The following is a 21,499-nucleotide window of genomic DNA, read 5'->3' on the forward strand; positions in this document are numbered from 1 at the left end:
GAGGGGCCGCTGGGGAGTCAGGCGGCCGGCCCCGGCGTGGCCGTCGGCAGGTGCCTCGTCGCACCCGGGACGTGACCCAGCCGTGGTGGAAGCCTCCGCAGAGGCGGGCCAGGTGGCCGGGAAGCCGCTGTGAGCAGCCCTCCTGTTGCTTCCCCGCCCCCCCCTCGGTGCCACCAGGGGTCCCTGCGCCCCGAGTTCGCGCTGACCCCCTCTAGCCTCCAGGGGAGAGACTGGCCACTGCCCTCGGCTTCAGGAACCTTCCCGGGCTCAGCTGCCTCTCTGGGGAGGCCTGAGTCCTGCTCTCCTGACCCAGCCACCTTGATCAGGCCCTCGGACGGTCACTCACGCCGGGACAGCGGGGAGGGGTGGCCAGGTGGCAGCAGCCAGAGGAGAAAGTGCTGGAGCCCAGCAGGCCTCCCTGAGCCCGACCCCCCAGGCCCTCCCCTCCCCGGGCCCCACGTCCTGGGCAGCCCTGATGCGGGCGGTGACGAGCGTATGCTGGGCTGCGAAGGCTTGAAGGGGGAGGACGGGCGTGGCCTGTGTTCCTGCTGCTGCGGGAGGACCCGCGCCCACCTCCTCCGCGGCGGGCGGCGCTGGGGCAGCTGTGAGAACGCTGAGCACTGAGTGGGGACTGGGGGCCTTTCCATGTGCACATGAGGCCGTGGCCTCAGCACTTCCCTCACGGTGTTGAAGTGTTTTGCTTTATAAGCTGCACGGTTTTCAGCGGGGGGTTGGGAGGTTTTTTTCAGGGCTTTCTCTAGTTGTGGCTAGCAGAGGCTACTCTTCACTGCGGAGCACAGGCTCTAGGTGTGCGGGCTCAGTAGTTGCGGCTCGTGGGCTTCAGTAGTTGTGGCACACGGGCTTAGTTGCTCCATGGCATGTGGGATCTTCCCAGACCAGGGATCAGACCCGTGTCCCCTGCACTGGCAGGCAGGTTCTTAACTACTGTGCCCCCAGGGAGGTCCCCATAAGCTGCGTGTTTAAGGCAGCAAAGCTCATCTGGCATCAGCCAGTTAAGGGAACAGACCTGAGCATTCAGGTGATTTGCGGTCACTTACGCCAGAAATATTAAGCCACTTGGTTTCCGTAGCAGTAGCATCTAAGCAGTCCTGTTATTTTGTAATTTGAAGCGTTGTTTCCAGCCCTCCCTGTCACGAGCCCTACTGGGATGAACACTTGCTCACAGATCTTCCGCAGCTCGACCAGTAGGTCCTTGGCTGTACCCGTCCGGGGGGCTGCAGCCCACACCCCGATGCTGCTCCCAAGGAGGCCTGGGGATTCCTTCGTGGGCTCCAGTCCCTGGACCCTGGGCCCGACCAGTGCTGGGGGACCTGATAACAATTTGTCTGGCTCTTTAAAAAAGCCATTTCGTGGCTTTTTAAATTTGCATTCAGTCACTACGAGGCTAATGTCTTTTCACGTCTTCACCTCCTTTGTTCTAAGACGTTTTCCTTCTTCGTCCACCTGCCTTGGGTTGTTTGTTCTTGATCCTGTGTGTGCGTTGTGGACGTTTCCCCAGTGCGGTCACACACGCATCTACTGCTCCCCTCCGGCCGGGGTCCCCCCAGCCTCCTCCCTCCAGCCGTCCCTGCCCGCCTGCCTCTCCGTCCTTTGCCCCAAGGATGTCCGTTCGGCGCTGGCCACGGCCCTGGGTCCCACAGAAAACCTGCACTGGTCCTGCGGGTCCGCAGCGCGCTGGCTGGGGGCGTGGCCCTGGTGCGCAAGGCCCCCGCCCCAGGCCCCCTGCGTCTGTGCGCTCGGCTGCCGGGTGACTGCTGACGCAGTCCGCGGGGAGGGCCGTTTTCCTGGAAAGGTCAGCCCCTGCTGAACCCAGTCAGAAAGCGGCACAGAAGCCGGGCCGCCGGGGCCCTTCCGGGTCAGCACCAGGAGCCGCCTCCCGCCGGGTCCCGGGAGCCAGAAGCGCTGCAGGACCCGCAGCCCTGCTCGCGACATCTCTGCCCTCTCGGAGGGACCACGACGGAAACCGAGCAGCCAGGAAGGTGCAGTTAGGTAGCTGCTGCCAGAGGTTCTAAGGCGAAGGCACACACCCGTGCGTCGGTGCGTCACGTGGACAGGTGGGACCAAGCCCGGCGCAGGACAGGGAGGAGAAAGCACGCCCTTTTCCCCTGGGAAAAGCACACCCACTGCCGCAGGAGGGCTTCCCTAGGAGCAAGGACTGAAAGTGGTGGACAGATGAAGAGCAGTGGCTGCAAACTTTGTACCATTGTCTGTGACTCAGAATTCAGGTTTGTGTTGGGGACTGTTCTCTCCTGAGGTGGACGCCCTCTTCTCTAGTCCGTGGGGGCGTCTCCATCTGTCTCATCTTGTTCGTCTGTGTCTGTCTGTGGCTCACGAGGGTTGCTCCCCCAAAGACAGCAGGGCCCTGGGGGCAGGACACCCAGGGCTCATACTCAGCGAGCTGGCTGAGAGGATGCGTGAAGTCCTGCAGCTCAGAGATGCTCGCAGCTGTGAGTACCAAGGGGTCCCACTGCTCGGGGCACTGCAGTGTGAGATGCTGGCGGCCGCGGTTCTGTCTGCTTCTTGAACCCCTTCACGTTCAGGCCAGCGCAGTGCTCCCAGGAGGGACCCGCGGACGTCAGGTGGGCCCCGCTGGACGGCAGGCTCATTCCAGCCAGGCAGAGAGTGGAGTACTTCATAGCCGAGGTGTCTTCATTTCTTTCCATGTGACCCCACAGAACGAGTTCACGGGGTGTTGACAGGAAAGTGGATTGACTGAGTACATTCAGTATTTCTAGTAAATGACTGTTTGATCTTTTTAAACAATTTGTTCTCTTAAGTGGATTTAATATTCCTTCTCCTGATTATCTATTTGCACTGCAAGAACCTTTTACCATAGATAACTGGAAAAAATAAACCTCAAATCAGTTCAAAGTCCAACTATTACAAATTTGTAGTTAGTGAAATGAGTTAATAAATATTTTCCTTTAGGTACTTATGCAAGGCAGAGAGAAAATCTGCACACAGAGTTGTTCACGAATGACTAGATAACTCCGTGAGGACACAGCGCTCACCCTCCGCCACGTCTGGTCTGTGGCAAGGGGCCCCCGCTGCGGACGACGGCTCAGCTCGGCCGTCTTGCCGGACACGAGGTCCACGGTGGGTTGATGGAGGGGTGAGAATTAGCGTCCGGAACACACATGTGAGCACTGTGGGTCTAGCTACCCCCTAGATAAACACAGGGGGCCTGCCCGCCGCGGGGTCTTTGGTGAAACCCTCCCTGGGGTCGGATCCCGCAGGCCAGGCTGAGCTCAGTGCTGCGCTTGTGGTTACGCGTCCACGGCCCCCGCCCCCGGCTCCTCTCCTCGTCCTCACACTTGAGTTTATCTACAAAGAATAACGGCGCGCCGTCTAAGAGGGTCCACAGGCTCCTTGGCAGCACGAATGCCTCTGACATGTTGATGCTCTGAAGTGAGAACCGAGCGGGGGTGGAAGTGCAGCCGGGCCAGGCCTCTCCTGACCCCCCACCCCTACCCCGCCAGGCCACTGGCTGCCCCTCAGCCTCTGTTGCTGACGAAACCCGGCCCAGGGCAGCTGTTTATTTTCACTAGAAAATCAGAGCGGGGTTGGTGTGGAGAACGGTTCCGAAACCACTGTGTTTCAGAAGCCCCTGGTGTGGAGCCAGCCTGACCTTCCCCTGTGCCCGTGCCACCCCGATGGTGCCACCTCCAGCCCCCTGCCCACCAGGAGCCCTGAGCCTGGGAGCGGGTTTGGGGTGCAGCCCGTGGAGGGTGCGGGAGAACCTGCCGTGGACCGGCCGTCCCCAGCCCCCTTCCCGGGGTGCCCTCAGCCACCCCTCCCCACCCGCCGTCGCCCGGAAGGTCCTTCGCTGGAGGAGCTTCCTCCTGACAGGGAGAGTCCCACCTGCCAGCATCGGGGCCCTGACGAGGCCGCCGCCCACCTCCTTACCTGCGAAGACCGGTGGCTGACGGCCCGCAGTGCGGGCAGCTTCCAGACGGCACCTCGGCCCTTGGAGGAGGAGAGGCCTGTCCAGAAAGGAAGCCCGCAGCCCGGAAAGACAAAGCTGGAGCTTGGAGGAAACAGAAAAGCCCAGGGAGCCTCACTGGTACCCACGGAGGCCCGAGGGGAAGGGCCACGTCCAAAGAGCGGCCCTGAGATGGGATCGCAGCGCCTGGTTGGAAGGGTTGGCACTCGTCTGGGGGGCAGTTGGAGACGGGTGGAGAGGTGGGCGGAGGCAAGGAGTTGGGAGGTTGAGGCGGCAGGGAAACGCTCGCCAGGAGGAGTTGAGGCTGAGCGGACGGAGAGGAGGACTCGAGGACCCTCAGTGTCTGAGACAGGAGGGCCCGGGGCCCGGGCTGACCAGCCCCAAGAAAACACCAGAAAACTTACGTGAGAGAGGGAGTTGTGGCGGGTGGACGGTCCCCATGGCGCTGGACTGAGGAGGGGGGACCTTGGGGCGGACCTCTGGGTGGCCCTCGGGATGGAAGGCCTGGGAGGCTCTGCTGGCCATGTTCGGGTTCCAACCTCTGCCGACCACACGGGTTCCTTCGGTTTGGAAACGTACTGACTTAGATTTAAGCACTTTCCACGTCAGTGTTAACCTTCACCAGCAACACCGAAAGCCTGGACATGACGGGGCAGCCCTCAGACTTCCGAGTGGGCGTGGACTTTCTGCCTATCACCCACATCAGGCCGCGGCGGTCAGTCACGGAGGCAGAGTGAGGGCTCGCTAGACATGCAGAGGCTCAGAAATGTACCTGCGTGCACCTCCTTGTAGGAGACTACCAGGGGATACACTCTAGCAGAATAATGGAGTAAACCGAAAAGGAGACACCGTGTATCAGACGTGAGGAGCCCCAGCCAGAGAGAGCCGAGAGCCGCCCCGCACCACAGCCTGCAGCCAGGGGGCCAAGGCACCAGGCAGGGGACAGGTCTTGGGAGGGAAACAGAACCATCTGACAGGTTTTATTTATTTATTATTTATAATAAATTTACTTATTTTTTATTTATTGGCTGTGTTGGGTCTTCGTTGCTGTGCGTGGGCTTTCTCTAGTTGTGGAGAGCGGGGGCTGCTCTTCATTGCAATGTGTGGGCTTCTTATTGTGGTGGCTTCTCTTGTGGATCACGGGCTCTAGGCACACAGGCTTCAGTTGCAGCATGTGGGCTCAGTAGTTGTGGCACACGGGCTTAGTTGCTCCGCGGCATGTGGGATCTTCCCGAACCAGGGATTGAACCCGTGTCCCCTGCATTGGCAGGTGGATTCTTAACCACTGTGCCACCAGGGAAGCCCTGATGTGTTTTAAATTTGGAAAAATGACACCATGATTTATAGCAAGCTAAGCAACTTTAGAACAGGGCCATAAAACTTGAGGGAAAAACAGAACATTTTATGAGGGAAAAAAAAATGCAATGCAGTGTGTAACCCACAGCCTGGCTTGGCAGTGAAGCACTTCCATGTTATCTTTTTTTTTAAAGGACTTTTATTGAGATATAATTGACATACAATAAACTGCATATATTTAAAGTGTACAATTTGATGTCTTTTTTCTTATTAGTAATGTATATATGGCAATCCCAATCTCCCAATTCACCCGCCCCCACTTCCCCCCCCTTGGTGTCCATATGTTTGTTCTACATCTGTGTCTCTAGTTCTGCCTTGCAAACTGGTTGATCTATATCATTTTTCTAGATTCCGCATATATGTGTTAATATACAATATTTGTTTTTCTCTTTCTGTATGACAGTCTCTAGGTTCATCCATGTCTCTACAAATGTCCCAATTTCATTCCTTTTTATGGCTGAGTAATATTCCATTGTATATATGCACCACATCTTCTTTATCCATTCATCTGTTGTTGGGCATTTAGGTTGCTTCCATGTCCTGGCTATTGTAAATAGTGCTGCAGTGAACATTGGAGTGCATGTGTCTTTTTGAATTATGGTGTTCTCTGGGTATATGCCCAGGAGTGGGATTGCTGGGTCATATGGTAGTTCCATTTTTAGTTTTTTAAGGAACCTCCATACTGTTCTCCATAGTGGCTGTATCAGCTTACATTCCCACCAACAGTGCAAGAGGCTTCCCTTTTCTCCACACCCTTTCCAGCATTTATTGTTTGTAGATTTTCTGATGATGCCCATTCTAACCACTGTGAGGTGATACCTCATTGTAGTTTTTATTTGCATTTCTCTAATAATTAGTGACGTTGAGCAGCTTTTCACGTGCCTCTTGGCCATCTGTATGTCTTCTTTGGAGAAATGTCTATTTAGGTCTTCTGCCCGTTTTTTGATTGGGTTGTTTGTTTGTTTTTTGATATTGAGCTGGATGAACTGTTTATATATTTTGGAGATTAATCCTTTGTCTGTTGATTCATTTGCAAAGATTTTCTCCCACTCTGAGGGTTGTCTTTTCGTCTTGTTTATAGTTTCCTTTGCTGTGCAGAAGCTTTGAAGTTTCACTAGGTCCCACTTATTTATTTTTGTTTTTATCTTCATTACTCTAGGAGGTGGGTCCAAAAAGATCTTGCTGTGATTTATGTAAAAGAGTGTTCTTCCTGTGTTTTCATCTAAGAGTTTTATACTGTCTGGCCTTACATTTAGGTCTTTAATCCATTTTGAGTTTATTTTTGTGTATGGTGTTAAAGAGTGTTCTAATTTCATTCTTTTACATGTAGCTGTCCAGTTTTCCCAGTACCACTTATTGAAGAGGCTGCCTTTTCTCCATTGTATATCCTTGCCTCCTTTGTCCTAGATTAGTTGACCATAGTTTATCTCTGGGCTTTCTGTCCTATTCCATTGATCTATATTTCTGTTTTTGTGCCAGTACCATACTGTCTTGATTACTGTAGCTTTGTAGTATAGTCTGAAGTCAGGGAGTCTGATTCCTCCAGCTCCTTTTTTTTTTTTTTTTTTTTCCCCTCAAGATTGTTTTGGTTATTCAGGGTCTTTTGTGTCTCCATACAAATTTTAGGATTTTTTTTTGTTCTAGTTCTGTAAAAAATGCCACTGGTAATTTGATAGGGATTGCATTGAATCTGTAGATTGCTTTGGGTAGTATAGATATTTTCACAATGTTGATTCTTCCAGTCCAAGAACATGGTATATCTCTCCATCTGTTTGTGTCATCTTTGATTTCTTTCATTAGTGTCTTATAGTTTTCTGAGTAAAGGTCTTTTACCTCCTTAGTTAGGTTTATTCCTAGGTATTTTATTCTTTTTGTTGCAATGGTGAATGGGATTGTTTCCTTAATTTCTCTTTCTGATCTTTTGTTATTAGTGTATAGGAATGCAAGAGATTTCTGTGTGTTAATTTTGTATCCTGCAACTTTACCAAATTCATTGATTAGCTCAAGTAGTTTTCTGGTGGCATCTTTAGGATTTTCTGTGTATAGTATCATGTCATCTGCAAACAGTGACAGTTTTAATTCTTTTCCAATTTGGATTCCTTTTATTGCTTTTTCTTCTCTGATTGCTGTAGCAAGGACTTCCAAAACTATGTTGAATAGTAGTGGTGAGAGTGGACATCCTTGTCTTTTTCCTGATCTTAGAGGGAATGCTTCCAGTTTTTCACCATTGAGAATGATGTTTGCAAATTAAAAAATAAAAACAAAGTAGCCTATAAAACAGTAGTGTTAGACATCAAAAAAGAAAGAAAGAAAGAAAAGAAAGAGAGAGAGAAAGAAAGAAAGAAAGAAAGAAAGAAAGAAAGAAGAGAAAAGAAAAGAAAGAAAGGAAGAAAGAAAGGAAGGAAGGGAAGGAAGGAAGGAAGGGAGGAAGGAAGAAAGAAAGAAAGATGTTTGTGGTGGGTTTGTTGTATATGGCCTTTATTATGTTGAAGTAGGTTCCTTCTGTGCCCACTTTCTGGAGAGTTTTTATCATAAATGGGTATTGAATTTTGTCAAAAGCTTTTTCTGCAACTATTGAGAAGATCATATGGTTTTTATTCTTCAATTTGTCAGTATGGTGTGTCACATTGATTGATTTGCATATATTGAAGAATCCTTGCATCCCTGGGAGAAACTGTACTTGATCATGGTGTGTGATCCTTTTAATGTGCTGTTGAATTCTTTTTGTTAGAATTTTTTTGAGGATTTTTGCATCTAAATTCATCTGTGATATTGGTCTGTAATTTTCTTTTTTTGTAGTATCTTTGTCTGGTTTTGGTATCAGGATGATGATGGCCTCATAGAATGAGTTTGCGAGTGTTCCTTCCTCTGCAATTTTTTGGAAGAGTTTGAGAAGGATGGATGTTAGCTCTTCTCTAAATGTTTGATAGAATTCACCTGTGAAACCATCTGGTCCTGGACTTTTGTTTGTTGGAAGATTTTTAATCACAGTTTCAGTTTCAGTGCTTGTGATTGGTCTGTTCGTATTTTCTATTTCTTCCTGGTTGTCTTGGAAGGTTATACCTTTCTAAGAATCTGTCCATTTCATCCAGGTTGTCCATTTTATTGGCATATAGTTGCTTGTAGTAATCTCTTAGGATGCTTTTTAATTCTGCGGTGTCCGTTGTAACCTCTCCTGTTTCATTTCTAATTTTATTGATTTGACTTCTCTCCCTCTTTGTCTTGATGAGTCTGGCTAAAGGTTTATCAATTTTGTTTATCTTCTCAAAGAACCAGCTTTTAGTTTTATTGGTTTTTGCTATTGTTTTCTTTGTTTCTATTTATTTATTTCTGCTCAGATTTTTATGATTTCTTTCCTTCTACTAACTTTAGGTTTTGTTTGTTCTTCTTTCTCTAGTTTCTTTAGGTGTAAGGTTAGATTGTTTATTTGGGATTTTTCTTGTTTCTTGAGGTAGGATTGTATTGCTATAAATTTTCCTCTTAGAACTGCTTTTGCTGCATCCCACAGGTTTTGGATCATTGTGTTTTCATTGTCATTTGTCTCTAGGTATTTTTTGGTTTCCTCTTTGATTTCTCCAGTGACCTCTTGGTTATTTAGTAGCATATTGTTTAGCCTCCCTGTGTTTGTGTTTTTTATAGTTTTTTTCCTGTAATTGATTTCTGATCTCATAGCATTATGGTCAGAAAAGATGCTTGATACAATTTCAATTTTCTTAAATTTACCAAGGCTTGATTTATGACCCAAAATGTGATCTATCCTGGAGAATGTCCCACGTACACTTGAGAAGAAAGTGTAATCTTCTATTTTCGGATGGAATGCCCTGTAAGTATCGATTAAATCTATCTGGTCTATTGTGTCATTTAAAGCTTGTGTTTCCTTACTAATTTTCTGTCTGGATGATCTGTCCATTGGTATAAGTGGGGTGTTAAAATCCCCCACTATTATTGTGTTACTGTCGATTTCCTCTTTTGTAGTTGTGAGCATTTGCCTTATGTATTGAAGTGCTCATATATTGGGTGCATATATATTTATAATTGTTATATCTTCTTGGTTGATCCCTTGATCATTATGTTGTCCTTTCTTGTCTCTTGCAACATTCTTTATTTTAAAGTCTATTTTATCTGATATGAGTATTGTTACTCCAGCTTTCTTTGATTTCCATTTGCATGGAGTGACTTTTCCATCCCCTCACTTTCAGTCTGTATGTGTCCCTAGGTCTGAAATGGGTCTCCATGTTATCTTAATAACTACAGATTTTACCTCAAAACGTGATATGACTATTTCTGGAGGAGAGAGATCATGGATGTAGTGGGCATGGTGTAAGAAAACCAAATCCTCAGCTACACAAAGTCATAGAAATGTATAAAGTTAATACATCAGTAAATAGCCAGGTAAGCACATTATTTAAAAGTATGGAAGTAACTATCAAAAGGAATAGTTGAAAATTGTTGCCCCTGGGAGATAAGAGTTGGGGTAGGAATACTGTTTTTTTCCTTTATAACTCCAGCTAGTTTTTTAAAAATTACATGCATTTATTTCTTTTGTAAAACAAAAATTAAATTACAAACATGTTCAATCACCAAAACTCACTCAAGAAGGACTAGATAACCTGAAAAACCTATGCTTGTTACAGAAATTTAATTCATAGTTTAAAGCCTTCCAAAAAGAAAACCCAGTCCAAGATGGTTTCACTGGTGAATTCTACCAAAAGTTTAAGGAAGAATTGTTACCAATTCTAGAGAATCTCTTCCAGAAAATAGAAGAGAACACTCCCAATATTATCCTGGCACCAAACAAGACAGACACTAGGAAAGAAGAAAAGACACAGACCAGTGTCTCACATGCACATAGATGCAAAACTCCAACAAAATGTTAATAAAGTATGGAATGTGTAAAAAAGGTAACACATCATGACTAAGTGGAGTTTTCCAGGAAAGCAAGCCTGGTTCAACTTTTGAAAATCAACGTGATTCATAATATTAACATAGCAAAGAAGAAAAGCCATCTGGTCATCTCAGTAGACGTCGAGAAAGCATTTGACAAGATTCAATATCCATTCACATTTCAAACAAAAACATTCAGCAGTCTAGAAATAGAAGGGAATGTCTTTAATCTGATGGAGAACACCTATTTAAAAAGCCTACAGCTGATGACATATGTAATGATGAAAGATCAATGACAATGCTGTCTCCCTGCCATTGGGAATAAATCCTACTCAGCATCGTTCTAGAAGTCCTACCCTGTGCAAGGAAGCAAAAAAACAAGTGTATGATGGGAAAGGAAGCATTAAAACTAGGAACACCAAAAAAATCCCAACAAGTCCACAAAAAAAGCTTGTAGAATGAATGAGTGCACTTACAGGGGGGCAGCACCCACTTAGGTATTTACCCAAGAGAAATGAAAGTGTGTCTCCACACACGGATCTGTGCACGAACGTCACACCAGCTGCTTGCAACAGCCCCAGACAGGAAAGCACCACCATGCACACCCACGGAGGAAGGGGGAACTGGCGCATCCACGCAACAAGCCAGTCAGCAATGGAGAGCAGAGCTGCACGGGTCTCGGCATACAGTGTGGAAAAAGCAGGCTCGAAAGGCTACACACAGCGTGCGTTCATTTATGAGGCGTTCTGGAAGAGGCGGAGGGATCCGTGGTTCCAGGTTGGGCAGGGACTGTCTGGCTGTAAAGAGGCAGCACGGGGGCCTTGGGGATGGTGGCGGTGACTACATGGCTCTACCCCAGCCCCGTAGGACTGTGTATCCTTCCACATAAGCCTGTGGGCACGTGTCTGACAGTCCCTGAGAACCCACTCCCCAAACTGGATTTCCAGGTCCAAGGGTACACACCCTGTGAAGGCTTTTAAAATGTATTTGTGAGGCATTTGTACCAATTTATACCGTGCCCAGTGTTCTGGGCCCCACCCGGAACCAGCCTGGGCCTCCGGATGCTTGGCCTGGGGCAGTGGCCTGGCGGCCCTGGCCGGGGGGCGGGGGGTAAAATTGTGGCGCTTCTGAGGGGAGCAGCTCAGCAGTTTCTGAGAAACAGGACGGTGTTCTCGTCTGACAGCCGGAGGCCGTCACGGCCCTAGAGAAACGCTAGCAGTCTCGTCTGGTTGGCTTTTTGGTGACAGTGGCTGATGGCATTTACGTAAGGTTCGCAGGCAGACACGAATTCTTTTATTTATTTATTTATTTATTTTTATTTGCTGTGTTGGGTCTTTTTTTGCTGTGTGTGGGCTTTCTTTTAGTTGTGGTGAGTGGGGGCTCCTCATTGCTGTGGCTTCTCTTGTTGCGGAGCACGGACTCTAGGCGTGTGGGCTTCAGTCGTTGCAGCACATGGGCTCAGTAGTTGTGGCTCATGGGCTCTAAAGCGCAGGCTCAGTAGTTGTGGCGCACGGGCTTCGTTGCTCCGCGGCATGTGGGATCTTCCCGGACCAGGGCTCAAACCCGTGTCCCCTGCACTGGCAGGCGGATTCTTAACCACTGCGCCACCTAGGAAGCCCCAGGCACGGATTCTGATGCGTAGCTTCGAGATGCCTGGATGTGTGGGGACGTGGATGGTGTGGCCGCACAGCCCACGGCCCCAGGCCCATGTCTGCAGTCAGCTCAGACTTGACACTGCGGTGACGGAGCTGCTTCCTTGGGGGCAGCTGGCCTTTGGTTCTTGAGCCACAGATAACTGAAGGCTGCCCAGTTACTATTCTAGAAGGACAGCAAACTGAAGGAGAGGGAAGGGACCCCGCGCCCCGGGGACGCCTGCTGGCACATCTCGCACAGGCTCCCAGGCTGCCGCCGAGATCCCGGCCGGCTCAGGGATGGGGGGTGGCGTCCTGCAGCCTTTCCCCAGGAAGGGAAGTCTCCCGCGGGACCAGACAGGACGCCGTTCCCCCGGGGGAGGTGACGGAGCCTCGTGGGGGCCCTGGGGGAGCCCATGAAGGGCGCCGGTGCAGGTCTGTGGGGTGGGAGGTGCAGCCTGGGCCGAATTCCCTGCCCCAGTCCTGCTGCCACCCCGGCCCCACAGCCGTGCTTCTGGCCTCCTGCCCTAGAGGACGACCAGGCCACCCCAGGATTCTGCAGCTGTCAAGGCCAGGCCCGGGCCACCCTCACCTCCCTGTCTCTTCTCCCCACTCCTCAGGAACCCCCCTTGCCCGTGGGGGCCTTTTCCAGAGGCTTCCCTCCCACAGCCACAGCCCGGCTCTTGCATCCTGGTGAGAGCCCACCGCGCCTGGTTCCAGTGAGTGGAGAGCCTGTGACTGTCCTGCTCGGTGCAGCGCGCGGAGCCCAGGGGTCCCTCACGGCAGACGCGCCCGCCCTCAGCTCCCTGCACCCACAGGCGGCTGGAGGTGGAGGGGCCCGGAGGGGGTCGGGGCTCCAGCATGATGGCTGGAGAAAGGGGGCTCTGGGTGCTGAGGTCCCCTCGTCGCTACTGTGTTTCCTCCACGGAGCCGTGCTTGTGATTCTGAAGGGGGGGCCCTCGTCTGGGCCCTGGGCTCCTCCGTCCATCTGAGTGGCTGCGGCACGTTCCAGGCCGTCCTCCTGGGGTCCGAGGTGTCCCTGCAGTTCTCACGGGAACACCCTGGGGAACACGACGTGCGGCGTGGGGGCGAGCGAGACAGCCGCCACCCGCTGGGAAACTGACGCGGGGGTCCCCCACTGCCCCCGAGCACCTCAGGCTTTGGGGTCCTCTCCCCCTCCCTCCAGAAGTGACCGCCCTGCAGTCTCCATGTCCTGCCCAAGCCCCCGAGACCAGAGCCCCCTCCCCGCCGACAGCAGGCGGGCGGCAGCCGTCCGCGGACGCCCCGTCCAGCCCCGATGGTCGGTCCTCTGGGGGGAGCAGAGTGGCAGGAGACGCAGACGAAGGGGCCCCCCCCTCGAGTGGGGCAGGCAGAGCGGGGAAGGCCCACCTGGCTCGGGCGGGGGCGGTGTCGCTCCGAGGCCCGCGCACAGCCGCCCTGGCCGCGCCTCCATCTCTGTGGCCTGATTACCGGTGTCGGTGAAAACGCGGGCGGGGGGGCCTTCCGAACTGGGTGAGCCAGCAGAACACGGGTTTACCGCTGAGCCGGTGTCAGCCCGATGGGCCAGCTGTGTCAGATCGTGATAAATCAGGGTCGTTTTCTGGGCTGAAAGTTCCGGAGATGGCGCCCTCCAGGTAACCTCCTGGCTGGTCCTGAAGGGTGCAGGGGGAGGCTTCGAAGTCGCGCCTCTTCCCGGGCTCACCAGGCGGACCTGCCTCCAGGCAGGGGCACTGGGGTCCCTCCTTGAGCCCGGGGCGAGGGGCTGCCTCCCCGACCCCCACCCAGAGGTGCCCGGGGTCTTTCTCCCTCCTCCGTGCCCCCCGCACACGCGACCGCAGCGCACCTGAAGGGGGCTTTCGGCGGCACTTGGTGGACAGCTGCGGGGGGGCCCAGAGGAGGGGGCGCCGTGTGGGGTGTCCCTGGGGCTGTGGGTCGCGGGCCCCCCAAGCACCCCTTGGGCTGAGGTCCCCAGACTCCTTCTAAACACGTGAGGGAGGCCGGGCCTGGTGCTGTGCCCGGCTCCACCCTCCCCTCCCCCTTCCTCCTGCCCAGGGTTTCTAACCCCGTCATCCCCCACGGCCCCAGCTGCTTCTTTCCACCTAAATCCAGTCTTCCTGGCGCTGCTGTGTCCTAAGGCCCCAGGCCCGGCAGGGTGCCCCACGGGCTCCTGTCCAGGGCCCGTGCCCGGTGGTCAGAGGCCTGGGGCATCAGCACGGCGCAGGGGGTCCTTTGACCTCTCAGAGCCTGACGCGGGCGTCCCCCAGACTCCCCCCTGCCCCCCACTGCTCAGGAACGGACTCAGCGCGTCCACCCTCGCGCCCCACGCGCGGATCCGAAACCAAGACGGGGTGGGAGCCGCCATCGTCTCTGTTCGAGGATGGACCTGCCCAGGGGTGTTCAGGAGTTGATCCTAAAGCTGTGAGCTGCCCGGGGCCCCCCCTCACGTCCGGGGCCCCTTCCAGCCCGAGGGAGGAACCCAGATAGCAGCCCAGGTCCCCGGCGCGAGGACGACGCCTCCTTGTGTACGACAGTGGGACCGGGCCACGGGGCAGGGTGAGTCGTGCACGTACGCAGCTCTCTAAGACGCGGTGGAGAAGTGTTCCGGGTGTTATTGCAGGAAAGAAGCAAGGAGTAGGTACGCCACAGCACCTCAGCATCGTGACACGTGTGTGCACATGCGGAGAGAAAAGCCTGCTCTCGTGGCTGCCCTGGCCTCCGGGAAGCCCACAGCTGTGCCTCAGTTTCTTCATCTAGAGGACAGAGGCTAGAAAGGGCTTCCTGGGCACGTGGGGGAGGAAGCCCGTGGTCGGTTTTTCCGGGTGCAGGACCGGCGGGGTGACGGAGGTGGAGGCCGAGGCGCTGGGCTCTGACAGCTCGTGGCCGCAGACGCCAGGCTCTGCTCACACACGTCAGTCGCCCGGGACGCTGGGCGGCTGGCTCAGGAGGTGCTGGCGGGAGAGCTCCGCGGGAGCCCGGGCGCCCAGCTTCCCTGGGCCGGGGACAGGCTGGCGTCTGGCTCGGGGAGCAGCCCTGCGGGGGCCGCCCCGCTCTGCCCTCCGGGCGCCGGGGCCCGCAGACGTCTCCCGAGCCACGACCCGGGCCCTGCCGCGTGGGGAGGGAAGGTCACCACCTCTTGCCGGGCAGGGCTTCAGAGGGACACGGGCCAGGCGGGGGGACGGTGCGAGGCCCCGGGTCCCCCCACCGCCGGCGGGAGCCGGGCCGAGGCTGAGAGCAGAGCGCGTGAGGGGCGTCTGCGGAGTCCGGTGTGTCCTTCCGCGCGTTCCTCCTGTTCCTCCACAGTGACGGGGGCGACCTGGGGAGGGGACGTGGGCTGGCCGGGGGCTCGGCGGCAGCTGGGGGGTGTGCACGCCCCCCGGCTCCTGCTCCAGCAGCAGATGCCTCTGGACAGCCCTGCGCACGGAGCCCCGACGGCGCGGTCCCCGCTCAGCCTCCGCACCCAGCCAGGCACACGCTCTGCGATGAGCTAATACGTCTTTTTTATAAATAGCTTTGCTGGTATATAATGCACACGCTGTACAGTGTGCCCAGTTCGGGTGTCCGGTTCAGCGGGTTTCCGTGTACGCGCGGGTTGCACGGCCATCACCACCGTCTGATGTTGGAGCATTTCTGTCTCTCGGGAGACCCGGCGCCTCGCGGGCCCGCCCGCCTGGGGGAGCTGCAGGGCCGCGGGGGAGCGTCTGAGGGAGAGCCGGCCCTGCTCCGCAGGGATGCCGCGTGTGGCCGGCGGCCGCGAGGCCCGTGCCTCCAGCGCGTCGGCGGCCCTTTCCTTCTGGCCGCCTGGTGGGTGTGAAGGGGGACCTTCGAGTGGGTCTGACCTGCGTTTCCCTGAGGACTAACGGGGTTGCGCTGCTTCTTTCGAGAAAGGTCTGTTCAGATCCCGCGTCCACTTCTTACACTGGGCTGTCTTTTGACTGTTGAGTGGTGGGGACTCCGTGCTCTCCGTACCGGTGCCTCACCATACCCGACATGCGTGTGTAGTCACCCGTCCCGCGGCCCGTCTCCTGCTCTCCAGACGCGCTGTACCGGGCTGCCGGGGCTGCCGGGCAAAGTGCCACGGGTTGTGTGACGTCACAGAAATTCTTCTCACAGTCCCAGGGGCGGAAGTCTGAGATCCAGGTGTTGACAGGTTGGTTTCTCCTGAGATCTCTCCCCTTGGTCTGTAGACAACTGTCTCCTCCCTGTGTCCTCACGTGGCCCTACCTCTGTGTGGGGGGGGGTGTGTCCTAACCCCCTTTTTTTTTTGTGTGTGTGTGTTTACAAGCATAGTATTTTATTATATTTTTTATTTTTTTATTTTTTATTTTTTTAAGCTCTTTATTGGAATATAATTGCTTTCCACTCTTGTACCAGCTTTTGAGGCACACCAACGTGAACCAGCTGTATTTATACACATATCCCCATATCCCCTCCCTCCCGTGACTCCCCCCCACCCTCCCTGTCCCGGTCCTCTAAGGCATCCCCCATCATCGCGTGGATCTCCCTTTGTGACACAGCAACGTCCCACGAGCTATCTGTTTTATAGTTGGTCGTGTATCTATGTCTATGCTCCTCTCTCACGTCGTCCCAGCTTCCCCTTCGCCCCCCGCCCCCCAACCCTGTGTCCCCCAATCCATTCTCTGCATCTGCATCCTTGTTCTTAACCTGTCACTGCGAACCCCCTCTTCTTATAAGGACACCAGTCCTATTGGAGTAGGGCCCACCCCACAGGACCTCATTGTGCCTTCGTTAGCTCTTTAAAGACCCCGTCTCCCAAAAGCCACCTCAGAGGGACTGGGAGTCAGGGCTTGAACCGATGGATTTTGAAGAGCGACTCAGGCCGTAACAGTGTCCTCTGAAGCACTTATGTTTTAAATTTAAGGTTTTTTTTTTAATGTATTTATTTATCTCATTGGCTGTGTTGGGTCTTTTTTGCTGTGCGCAGGCTTTCTTTAGTTGCAGTGAGTGGGGGCTCCTCTTCATTGTGGTGCGCGGGCTCCTCGTTGCTGTGGCTTCTCTTGTTGCGGAGCATGGGCTCTAGGCGTGTGGGCTTCCGTCGTTGCAGCACATGGGCTCAATCGTTGTGGCTCACGGGCCCTAAAGCGCAGGCTCAGTAGGTGTGGCACACGGGCTTCGTTTCTCTGCGGCATGTGGGATTTTCCTGGAGCAGGGATCGAACCTGTGTCCCCTGCATTGGCAGGCGAATTCTTCACTGCTGCGCCACCTAGGAAGCTCCTAAATTTAAGTTTAATGTATCTCTTTTATCTTGTTTGCTCCTGCTTTTGGTATGACATCTAAGAAGATTCTGGGATCACTGGTGTTCAGCCTGAAGACCTTGCTTTAGAGTTCTTTATCTGGGCAAGTTTTTACTTCACCTCCATTTTTCAGCATTGCTGGCTGTAGGACACGCCGGGAGGCAGGTGTTTTCTGAGCACTTTGAGCACGTTGCCCGCTGCTTTCTGCTGAGATGTTGGCCTGTTCATCTCCCGGGAGTGACCTCTCAGGTGACCCGTCGCTGTCTCTGCTGCTCCCAAGGTGTCCTCTTTGTCTTTGGCACTCAGTATTTTTCCTGGGATGGCTCTTCCCTGCTGGAGCTCAGTGAGCTTCCTGGGTGTGTAGGTCACTGTTTTTCAATAGACTTGGGAAGTTTTCAGCCCGGGTTTCTCAAACACTCTTCTCCTCCTCTCTTCTCCCCCTCCTGCTGGCATTTGGATTCCACAGTGCCAGCACAATCTGTCTGTCCCTCTGTTCTCAGCCCGTGTAATCGCCACTGATCTGTCTTCAAGTTCACCCAACCCTTTCTTCTGAGAGTTCAAATCCACTGCTGAGCTCCTGTGGTGAACTTTTGTTCCTGTACTTTTCAACTTCAAAATTTCCACTTGGTTCTTTTCCAGTTTTTCCTTATTGATGTTCTCCACCTGATACATAGGATTGTCATCATAACTTCCATTACTTCTTTTATTTTTATTTTTTTAAATTTATTTATTTATTTTTGGCAGTGTTGGGTCTTCATTGCTGCGCACAGCCTTTCTCCAGCTGCAGGCAGCGGGGGCTACTCTTCATTGTGGTGTGCAGGCTTCTCATTGTGGTGGCTTCTCTTGTTGCGGAGCACAGGTTCTAGGCTCAGTAGTTGTGGCTCGTGGGCTCTAGGCATGCAGGCTCAGTAGTTGTGGCGCATGGGCTTCATTGCTCTGCAGCATGTGGAATCTTCCCAGACCAGGGCTCAAATCCGTGTCCGCTGCATTGGCAGGTGGATTCTTAACCACTGTGCCACCAGGGAAGTCCCCCATTACTTCTTTAATCACGTTTTCCATAGTGCTGTGAACATATTTATAATGGCAGTTTTGAAACTTTTTGTTGAATCTGACATTTGATCACTCTCATAGGATGTTTTTGTTGACTGATTTTTTTTTTCTGATGTATGGGTCATACTTTACTGTTTCTTTGCCTGTCCTATGATTTTTTTATTAAAAAGTGGACATTTTAGATGATACAATTTAGGAACCCTGGCTATTGCCCTCCCTGGCCCCCCAATTCAGGGCATGTTACTATTATTGCTTGTTTGTTCCGTGATGGTTGAATTGTTTTAGTGAAGTCTGTTCTTGCCCTGCCCCTACCACACACACACACACACCCCTACACACCAACGCACACTCCACACACACACAGAGTTCAGCCCTTGCCTCCTGGCACCCAGTCACTCTGGGAAGACGCTGGTTTTGGTAGGACTTGGGTCTCTTTGACCCAAACTTTGAAACTCCTGTAATTGCCGGCTGATTGCTCTGTTGTCTTCAACTGCCCTTGGGCATAAATTCCTCTAGAAGCCAGTCCAACCACGTGTGGCTCTTCGGATGGAACAGCTTCTGAGGTCAGTGCTGGCGTTTGTTCTGAGCCCGGGAGGGCTCCTCTGGTTCTGTACCCCAGTTCTCCCCTGCACACTGGCCACCCACAGCCTCAGCTGTGTCTTCGTGAGATCCGGGAACGTCCTCCTGTTCCCTTCACTACAACCTCCGCGGCTCGAGAGCCCCCTGGGGTTTGAACGTCACCACTTGCTGTTGCAAACGAAGTCCGTTCCTCTGGGAAGTGATGGGGGCGTCTCTCTTACAGCCGGCCTCTCCCCCCACACAACACCTCTGTGCCGGGGCAGGCTCCTTCCTTGGTGACCCCCATTCTCGGAGTGCTCTGAGAGAGAGGAGGAGCCAGCAGGCTGGGGTCCTCCCCGCCGCCTCTGCTGGCCGGAACCACCCTCACAAGCCAGGGCCAGGGCGACGGGGGTCCCAGAGTTCTCCAGGTAGAGCCTCCATTCCACTGCACGAGCTGGGGCTGGGCCGGAGCAGGTGCCCCTCTCCTCAGCCGCACTCCCCGGGGACTTAGCCCGCCGCGAACAAGGAGCCCCGAGTTGGTGGTGGCAGCCTCTGGAGCGGAGCCCCTCCTCGCTGAGCTGGGATGCTGGGGAAAGAGTTCAGATGCCAAAGACTCTCCTTTTTAAACCAATATCCATAGATTTTCTTGCATAGGTGTTTCACTCGCTGTTGTCCTCAGGACTGTTTCCAGAGGCTTTACGTGGTTGTTGTTGTTTTTAACGATTTTCTCCAGTTTTACTGGGAAGCTGGTCAGCTGAGCTCCGCTTGCTCTCCTGCGGGAAGCCAACCTCCTAGTAAATTATTTTTTTAACAGGCATTGGGCCCTTTTTGTTCACAACCCTTGCCCCTGCAGTGGCACGGGTGCACGGGGGGCATCTGGAGGAAGGGCAGCCTGGGAGGGACAGGCTTCCCTGCCCCCAACACGTGTCCCTTTCTCCCCCCCCCCCCCAAGGGCGAGTGCTCCCCCAAGTGCCGAAACCTGTTTGTGCTGGAGACCGTGTGCGTGGCCTGGTTCTCCTTCGAGCTCCTGCTGCGCTCGCTGCAGGCCGAGAGCAAGTGCGCCTTCCTGCGGACGCCGCTCAACATCATCGACATCCTGGCCATCCTGCCCTTCTACGTGTCGCTGCTCGTGGGCCTGGCCGCGCGGCGCGGCGCGGCCGGCAGCAAGCTGCTGGAGCGCGCGGGGCGGCTGCTGCGCCTGCTGCGCGCGCTGCGCGTGCTCTACCTGGTGCGCCTGGCGCGCCACTCGCTGGGGCTGCGCTCGCTCGGCCTGACCGTGCGCCGCTGCGCGCGCGAGTTCGGGCTGCTGCTGCTCTTCCTCTGCGTGGCCATGGCCCTCTTCGCGCCGCTGGTGCACCTGGCCGAGCGCGAGCTGGGCGCGCGCCGCGACTTCTCCAGCGTGCCGGCCAGCTACTGGTGGGCGGTCATCTCCATGACCACCGTGGGCTACGGCGACATGGTGCCGCGCAGCCTCCCCGGGCAGGTGGTGGCGCTCAGCAGCATCCTCAGCGGCATCCTGCTCATGGCCTTCCCGGCCACCTCCATCTTCCACACCTTCTCGCGCTCCTACTCGGAGCTCAAGGAGCAGCAGCGGCGCGCCGCCCGCCGCGAGCCCGCCCTGCGCGAGGACAGCACGCGCTCCGCTTCCGCCTCCGCCTCCGCCACGGAGGACGGCGGCTCGCGGGGCCCTGACGGCGCCGGCCCGGCCGGAGACGCCGCGGACGGGCCGTGGGTGCAGGGGGGGCCGCCCCGAGCCGGCGGGGACGCAGCGCCCGGCACAGGGGCTGCTTCTCCGGAGCTCCAGGGCCAGAGCGGCGTCCTCGCCTCCCGCCGCGCACGCAGGGGACGGGCCCCGCTGCCTTCGCCGTGCATGTCGCTCCACCCGCACAGCCCAGAGCTGGGCCCGGGGCTGACCCTGGCCTGACTCGGGGGGTCAGAGTCGTCTTGTGCTTTGAGTAAAGAGCTGACTCCTAGGAGCACCACTAGCCTGAGCTCTGCTTTCTTTTTATGTCTCTGGAGGTTGAGGCGATGGCCGGCTGAAAATACACTCAACAGTCCCAGGAGTTCCAAGCCTGTAGCAGATACCAGAAGGCCACCCTTGTCCCCAGGCCTCACCCTGACCTTCCCCTCCTCTTCACTAGTGGGGTCCAGTGGGGGTGGGGTACGGGGGGGGCAGCCCCAGGGGAGCAGTGGGGCAGAGGGGGCCGTCCCTTCCTGCTCCTGCCTTGTCACCCGCAGTGGGCCACGCCCCATCGGAGGGCGTCTTCCCATCACACCTGCACAGCCCCCATCCTTGCCAAGTCACAGGGACAGACGTGTGCCACTGACACCTACAGCCCACCCAGCTCCTTTGGGGGGGGTCCCATGCCTGACTTCCGACGTCCCTTCCCTGGCACTAGCCCCGTGGGGGGATCTTCCTCACCTGTTCTCCCCCATGTCAGCCGGCCCCACAGCCTCCCCTGGGGCACCTCACCACCCCCTCCCCCGCCGCGGGTGTGCAGCTGCTGGAAGCCGGTGGTGACTGAGCTGCTGCTTCTCTGGAGATCAGAGGCATCGCACTGACACCACGCTCCCCGTCCAGCACGGCTGGTCCTCCGGGGGGAAACTGCTTCCTCCTGTGCAGCGGCTCACCGGTCATCCCTCCAAGGGTTCAGTCCGCGGTGGAGTGAGCCCGGGAAGCTGTCCGCCGTCCTCGCCCCGCCACCCTCGCTGCAGTGGCTCTGAGGGCACCCAGGACCCCTGCAAGACCAGAGGCCACCTCAGGTCACAGGAAGGGGTGCCCGTCGGCCATCCTGCTGAGAGCC

The 21,499-nt window shown here is 54.8% G+C and overlaps 1 protein-coding gene across 1 annotated transcript in view; it reads left to right on the top strand.

The window, feature by feature from the left end:
• KCNG2 (potassium voltage-gated channel modifier subfamily G member 2) overlaps positions 1 to 20,619 on the top strand; it is a 67,216-nt gene extending 46,597 nt beyond the window's left edge. The window contains exon 4 of the mRNA XM_057698224.1: positions 19,648 to 20,619. Coding sequence (XP_057554207.1) covers positions 19,648 to 20,619 — 972 coding nt within the window. The remainder of the gene's footprint in view (positions 1 to 19,647) is intronic.
• The last annotated feature ends 880 nt before the right edge of the window (positions 20,620 to 21,499 follow it).

This window comes from Hippopotamus amphibius, chromosome 11, assembly GCF_030028045.1.
Source record: "Hippopotamus amphibius kiboko isolate mHipAmp2 chromosome 11, mHipAmp2.hap2, whole genome shotgun sequence".
NCBI classification, from domain to species: Eukaryota; Metazoa; Chordata; class Mammalia; order Artiodactyla; family Hippopotamidae; genus Hippopotamus; species Hippopotamus amphibius.